General features: G+C 28.9%; 1 protein-coding gene across 1 annotated transcript in view; it reads left to right on the forward strand.

The window, feature by feature from the left end:
* LOC145293687 (mitochondrial inner membrane protease subunit 2-like) overlaps positions 1-7,441 on the forward strand; it is a 107,335-nt gene extending 99,894 nt beyond the window's left edge. The window contains exon 4 of the mRNA XM_080140086.1: positions 6,705-7,441. Within this exon, the coding sequence (XP_079996212.1) occupies positions 6,705-6,786 (82 nt within the window). The 3' untranslated portion in view covers positions 6,787-7,441. The remainder of the gene's footprint in view (positions 1-6,704) is intronic.
* The last annotated feature ends 975 nt before the right edge of the window (positions 7,442-8,416 follow it).

Raw genomic sequence — 8,416 nt, forward strand, 5'->3', positions numbered from 1 at the left:
TATTTGTATAATGTTATATTTGTATAATGTTATATTTGTATAATGTTATATTTGTATAATGTTATATTTGTATATTGTTATATTTGTATAATGTTATATTTGTATAATGTTATATTTGTATAATGTTATATTTGTATATTGTTATATTTGTATAATGTTATATTTGTATAATGTTATATTTGTATATTGTTATATTTGTATAATGTTATATTTGTATATTGTTATATTTGTATAATGTTATATTTGTATAATGTTATATTTGTATAATGTTATATTTGTATAATGTTATATTTGTATAATGTTATATTTGTATAATGTTATATTTGTATATTGTTATATTTGTATATTGTTATATTTGTATAATGTTATATTTGTATAATGTTATATTTGTATATTGTTATATTTGTATAATGTTATATTTGTATATTGTTATATTTGTATAATGTTATATTTGTATAATGTTATATTTGTATAATGTTATATTTGTATAATGTTATATTTGTATATTGTTATATTTGTATAATGTTATATTTGTATAATGTTATATTTGTATAATGTTATATTTGTATATTGTTATATTTGTATATTGTTATATTTGTATAATGTTATATTTGTATAATGTTATATTTGTATAATGTTATATTTGTATAATGTTATATTTGTATAATGTTATATTTGTATAATGTTATATTTGTATAATGTTATATTTGTATAATGTTATATTTGTATATTGTTATATTTGTATAATGTTATATTTGTATAATGTTATATTTGTATAATGTTATATTTGTATATTGTTATATTTGTATAATGTTATATTTGTATAATGTTATATTTGTATATTGTTATATTTGTATAATGTTATATTTGTATATTGTTATATTTGTATAATGTTATATTTGTATATTGTTATATTTGTATAATGTTATATTTGTATAATGTTATATTTGTATATTGTTATATTTGTATAATGTTATATTTGTATATTGTTATATTTGTATAATGTTATATTTGTATAATGTTATATTTGTATAATGTTATATTTGTATAATGTTATATTTGTATATTGTTATATTTGTATAATGTTATATTTGTATAATGTTATATTTGTATATTGTTATATTTGTATAATGTTATATTTGTATATTGTTATATTTGTATATTGTTATATTTGTATAATGTTATATTTGTATAATGTTATATTTGTATAATGTTATATTTGTATAATGTTATATTTGTATAATGTTATATTTGTATAATGTTATATTTGTATAATGTTATATTTGTATAATGTTATATTTGTATAATGTTATATTTGTATAATGTTATATTTGTATAATGTTATATTTGTATAATGTTATATTTGTATATTGTTATATTTGTATAATGTTATATTTGTATATTGTTATATTTGTATAATGTTATATTTGTATAATGTTATATTTGTATAATGTTATATTTGTATAATGTTATATTTGTATAATGTTATATTTGTATAATGTTATATTTGTATAATGTTATATTTGTATAATGTTATATTTGTATATTGTTATATTTGTATAATGTTATATTTGTATAATGTTATATTTGTATATTGTTATATTTGTATAATGTTATATTTGTATATTGTTATATTTGTATATTGTTATATTTGTATAATGTTATATTTGTATAATGTTATATTTGTATAATGTTATATTTGTATAATGTTATATTTGTATAATGTTATATTTGTATAATGTTATATTTGTATAATGTTATATTTGTATAATGTTATATTTGTATAATGTTATATTTGTATAATGTTATATTTGTATAATGTTATATTTGTATAATGTTATATTTGTATATTGTTATATTTGTATAATGCCGACTTTTCTCCTCTTCTGATGAGAAACATTTAGCTACAAAATGGCATGGCCTAAAGAGTTCTTTCCTACTAGCTTCTTATTTTCATCCTTATTGATCAGCTGATACGATAAAATTCTATGTAACATTTATTCCTCATCTCATTTTTTTATTTAATATATACTAGCAGGGAGGCTGGGAGACTCGGAGACTCGAGATTGTGTTTGGTAGCAAGGTATCAAATATTTTGATGAATGAATGTTGATGTATGAACAATATTTTGTTTGAGCTGGACTGAAACGATGACGTGGACATATTGACATGTTATTTTGAGGGGATAACAGGGACTTCAAACGATAGAGAGTTAAACAAATGTTCTTTCGTGAAGAAGTAGAGGAAGAAGAAGAGGAGGAGTGCATATGATAACAACAGTCTATATAATAAATAAAAAAAATAATTCAAAAAATAATAATTTTGTAAAAAAAATAAATAAATAAAAATAAATGAAAAAAAACAACAAAGTCTTTAAACATTTAAGAGTTCGAGAAACCGGGATAAATTCACATGCCTTTTTCTTTGAAAGATGACACCACACAAATTTATATTTCATATAACATTTATTCACACATCGTGTCAACATTTAGATTACAACGCTTTGACTTCACATTTTGATCTTGACTTCACCGGCTTTCCACAGTGTCTTCTTGGCTTCTCGTTAGACTTCTTCGACTGACCTCTTTGACTCTTCTTCGACTACGATACGTACGTGAATATATCAAACTATTTCTTTGTGATTACATCATTTGTATGTCCACAAAGAATCCTATCAGCTGACATCTGTATCACTAGGTATTACTATTGTTAATGCACATTCCTTTTTCTAAAAAAATGTTTATATTTATCAAAAATTCCTTCTTGTTTATTTTTTATAGAATCTAATCAAGTTAAATTCCTAAAACTTCATTTAACCATATTTGTCCTCCTTGAATTGTATTTTTATCTATCAACTACACGATAATAATGATAATCTAAAAGCCTGGAAACTTATTTAAGGCACCTTGTATATCTCAACAGTCGGTACAACCACGTAGACACATATTCCTATCATTATTTCATAATCTAACAAGTAGTCATTTTAGTTTTTCGATTTTATAAAAATTTCTGCTCAAGATATTTTGTTTTACTAATTCTATTACACTAGAGAAAATCAGAGAAACTTGTTGGCTTTGGTCCAACATTGATATTGCCCAATATGTATCTTGTCCAACATTGATTGCTGAAACAGCCAAACTATTTTTCAATGATGTCAATTGAAATTGCCAATTCTTTCAGGCAAACAGTGAAGCACATACTTTTCTACAATTTTATTTGTTTAAAGTTTCGTTTAAAGGAAAGAAAATGTCACAAGTATTTTTTTTTCTTTTTTCGAGTATTTTTCTTCTAGTTTGTATTTTTTATTTTTTTCTAAGAAGACAAATTTTGTTCGAATTGTCCTGTGAAGTTAATTAAGCAAGAAATTCTTGGCACGATTTCCGCTAGCTAACTCAAACAATCTTCGCATCACTTACAGGATTTCTTTAATCGAATGACAAGGTTAAATGTCTTGCTAATAAAAATTCGGTTATAGTCAAGATTATCTACTCTATTTGACTTCCGGTTTCTGTTCTGTAGATAGAACAACGGTGACGAGCAAAAGATGATCTCTTCTAATTAATGCTTATCTTCCTTTCAGATAACATGAAAGCTCCCCACCCTCCTCATGTTAAGAATGGCTTTCTGGTCTGCTTGAACATGTCTAATTATCCAGCCAAATGGGCAACAGAAACCGGAAGTAACAAAGAGCAACAATCTTGACTATAACCAAATATTCCGTTGAAATCATAAAATATTTCTATTATTTGGATCGTTCATGCTCCTTAGATGCTATATTTGAAATTTTTTGGTCAATATAACCTCCAACCTTATTCAGATGCGTCTTGTACGAAATTTTCAACAGAAACCATGGGGGAACTGTGCTCATACAGATTTTTGAGTTTGACGAGATGCACATCAAGATGGTCGGGGGTTACATCAGCTGAAATGTTGTGAGAATAACATTTAAGAGTTGAACTGTTGTTTGAAGAGTTCAAATTACTAATCCTCATCACAAAAATTCTGAAACGCAAAATGTAAGAAAATAAAAAGTCTTAAATCATTCAAGATAATGTGTGACGTTTCAAATCAAGAACAAATTTTCTTCCTTTGAAAAAATACAAAATCGACTTCACAATCTAGTGGAAGGGGGTGATCTCTTCTATTCCATGCAGCTGTTTTCTTAAAGAAGGGACATTGATAGTCTTTTTCTATTTGATTGATGCCAGACTGAGGCTCAATCTGTAATGCCATTCACAGCAAGAACTCATTAACTGCAAAGAACTTTTCTTTCTTCCTTTATGCATCTAAACAAAACAAAATTTCCATAACAGGAGTTTTTGCCCAAGAACTTTACATCTGCAAAATATAATACATGACCGCTTCCCTGCTGAGTATAACATGGTTGTCTTTAAGTCCAATGTGAACAATTACTTGTCAAAACGTCTTTTTAAGTAATCAAAGTGTTCATTTTACTCATCAGTTCCAATCCTCTCATAATATTGTTCATCCACTGACAACCGAATTAACATTTATGCTGGATTAACTTTTGGCTTTTGTAACCGATGACTCATTAGAAGAAAAGGAGAAATTTCAGAATAAAAGTTAAAGAAAAATTGGGGGACATTCAAAATAATTTGTATTATTTGAGTTCATCGGACTACTGTTCTCATCGTAAGTGTGATTTTCACAACGTTTCGGTCGATGTAATCTCTGACCTTCTTCAGGTGTATTTTGTCGGACTCAAGAATGTTTCCGTCGAACTCAGGAATTTGGACAGAATTTCGAGTTCGACAAGTTACACCTGAAGTAGGTTGGAGGTTACATCAACCAAAACATTGTGAAAATCACACTCAAGATGAGAACAGTAGTTCGATTAATCCAAATAATACGAATAATCTAAAAAATTCAGAAACGTCATTCAAAATAATGCCTTAATTTTTGGTCCAAATTTTTTTTTTTTTTCTTGTTTTGTCCAGATTAAAATTTTTAGTTTCAAACGAATTTCATATCAAAATTGAAAGCAAAAATTTGACATGATTCATAAAAACGAAACAACAAAAATTATTGAATCCTCAAAAACTATCATCACTTGCAGACTGCGTCTAAATATATTGGTTGACAGGAAACAAATGAGCTCCACACACAACTACGGTACTATGAGGTGCCATAAATAAGTTTCCAGATTTTTTCTACAGGTGTTTAAAATTGTCGTTTTAAAATTTGGTATGTTATTGCTATACATCTTATCAGATGACTGACCAATTTTTATACTACAACAGGAATTAGATTACACGCTACTAAAGCCTGGTTACCACAGCTGATGAATTTCAAAAATGCAATCTGGGCGTGAGAACCTTTTAGAAGGACGATATGCAATAAAATTCAGTTTTAAACTTGGAGAAAAATCCCACAGAAATGTATGGAATGCTTTAGACTGCTTTTGGACCATCTTGCATGAATCCAGTTTCAGAGTGGCATGAGAGATTCAAGGAAGGTAAGGCATCTGTGAGGGATGATGAAAGGTGTGGGAAAAGTAAAGAAGCCAGAACACTAGAATTGATTGGCCAAATAAAGAATTTCATGGATAATGACCGTCGTGTGTCTATAGAAACAATAAGTGCACAGTTTGATGTCAGTGTGGGAACTGTACACACAATTATTCATGAGGAACTGAAGATGTGGAAGATCTATGCAAAGTTTGTCTCAAGGATGCTCAGAGAATATCAGAGCAAAATGGGCATGAAGACGTTCCCTATTGTTCAAACCTTGCTTCTTGTGACTTTTGGTTATTCCGAACCTCAAGTAAAACCTTAGAAACTGTCGTTATGAGACAATTGAGGAGATGAAAGAAGCTGTGATGAGGATCATTGACATGCTGACACAAGAGGACTTCCATGGGGCCTTCTAGAGGTTGTTGGTTCGGTACAACAAGTGCATTGCAGCCGGAGGAGATTACTTCAAAGGAGACTAGTTTCATATTTGTACTATCAATAAGTGTCCATACGAAAAACGTCTGGAAACTTATTCAAGGCATCTCGTAAGCATTTCATTTTTATAAGGAATCAATATTGTCCAAATACTTTCCTGTTTCGTCGATGCATTGTTTTTATTATTAATTTTTATAACGGAAACATTTTTTTTTAATTAAGTTCTTATTTGATATATATATTTATCATGTGACACTAATTTTGGAATTCTGGAATTTAAGTTGTTAATGTTTTTTTTTTTGTTTTTTTTTGAACAGTGTAAAAACGTTATTCTGGCATCTGACTGACTGCACTGTTTCTTAGCTGCCATTTTGAAATTTTCTTCTTGGTTTAATGTTGTAAAAAAAACTTATTAGAATTCATTCTACTCATCTCATGGCTCTTATTTGTCTTTTACTGCACATCAACCCCTTTTAAATTTAGTACTAAGTGTCATTCCAGTTGAATGTAATCAACAATTGAGTCTGGGTTATTTTTTTAAGTCTGTGATGACTTTGCATCTGTCTGTCTGAAGTATGGTGCAGTTCTAGGAGGTCCACCCTCTTAAACTTTACATTCACTGTTTGTGAAGAAGATAGTTTGCTGCTAATCGCCCGAGGGACCCCAGCCGGGGAATGACAACAGGGTCTCCCAGGTATTTTTTGTAGGCTGAAGTGCACTTCTAGTGTACTGGCCTTTCATGACCTTACCTGACCTTGTGTCTGACCTTTTCTTTCTTTTTTTTTTTTTACATAGGTGTCGCCACTTATCGAGGCCCAGATGCCACTCGAGGATAAGATATAAAGAGTGTGCAGTAGTCAATGGGACAATGTCGTAGTAATCGTTAGTAGTGCAAATTTGGTAAATTGGATTGCTTAAGGGGAACGGCTCATCCAGAACTTGTTTACGTTGGACTTGAAGATGACCATATTGTAGTCAGCATCTGGAGAGGTTATAGCCAAAGTGAAAAGAAGGCATCCTGAAATAACCAGCGAATGCATAGATTTGCAGAAGATAGGAACTCGTGATTTCTGGAAAATTTATAATAATGTAGTGAATGAAGGGCAATCAGTAATTCCTCTACCATCCAACAATCAGAAGGTTGCATACATGGCAACCGAGATGGCAGAACTCTTTGCCTGGTGATTCGCCTCCAGCTTGACCTTAGAGCCAATGAACAATTCCTCCAAAATTTCTAATTTCTAATAATAAAATTATACTAATCAAGGAATGCTCAGCTGAGCTAGCCCCCATGCTTTCCAAACTCTACAACAAATACTTTACTGAATTTTGCTTCCTTAATGGAAGATGGCCTCTGGTGAAAGGACTGATCCTATCAATTATTTCTCTATCAGTCTCCTCCCGCTCTTTGCTAACATCTTTGAGACCTTAATTCATCAAGCTAATATTCTCTCCGACAAATTCTCTCTTCTTTTCTCCAGCATTTTTGTTCATTTGCACTTTCACCTGATGATGATTTGATGAAGAATCAAAAACATTCATGACACATATGGAAAATATATTAATTTTATTTTTTGATTTTAACACAAAAAAATCATTAAAAAATAAATGAAGAAACGTGTAAGTGAGTTATTTCTGTTATTTTTTAACAATGTTTGCTTACATATTAGAGTTGAGACGATTAAAACATTAGTCTTTAAGTATTGGTATCGAAAATTTTTTATCCTATTTTCCAATGCTGAAAACGATTCTTTTAATTGTTTTTGTGTTTGATATGTTTTTGTTTAAAAATTAATTTTCATAAACTAATAATAACGTGATAAATATAAATCGATTATAAACTATCATTAAAATTCATATCAAATATGTTAAATGTTTTTTACAGGAATTTGAGAATAAAAATTCTAAAATAATGACTGTATAGCTAAATATTTAGAGGTTTTAAAAGTATCAGAAACGGAATCTAATTTTGAACAGAATCAGTAATTGTATTGGAATCAGAGAAAAATATTGGAATTGTCCCATCACTAATATATATATACTAGCAGGGAGACCTGACGTTGTCCGAGACTAAATGAAGATCAACAAATGTTCCACCCTCCCATACTTTTATTGTCATCGAAATCAGTGAAGTTGCCCAATTTTTAATCAAATCGGTTGATGGCCTGCTCTAGTTGCCCCCTCCCCCGTCTACAGTGTACCGGGAGAAAGTCCCTGTGGGGAGGCATGTGAAGCTTAGTCCACAATACATTGTAGTCTACATTGCACTGTAGAGAATCTACCGTTGATTTTATAAAATTATTTGTAAATAATGGCTTCACTTAGTTTAAAATGCAAAAGTCAAGTATCATGGTTCAGTAAACAGAAACATTCATTTTGAATGCATCCCCATCTTATCAAAGAACCAACTGTTGATTTTATGCAATTATTTTTACATAATCACTTGAATTGAAGTTAAACGTACAAAAATCATGTATTATGGTTCAGTTGTACTCTAAAAAGAATCT

This window comes from Euprymna scolopes, chromosome 15 (assembly GCF_053919585.1).
Source record: "Euprymna scolopes isolate OS-2025 chromosome 15, ASM5391958v1, whole genome shotgun sequence".
In the NCBI taxonomy this organism is placed as follows: Eukaryota; Metazoa; Mollusca; class Cephalopoda; order Sepiida; family Sepiolidae; genus Euprymna; species Euprymna scolopes.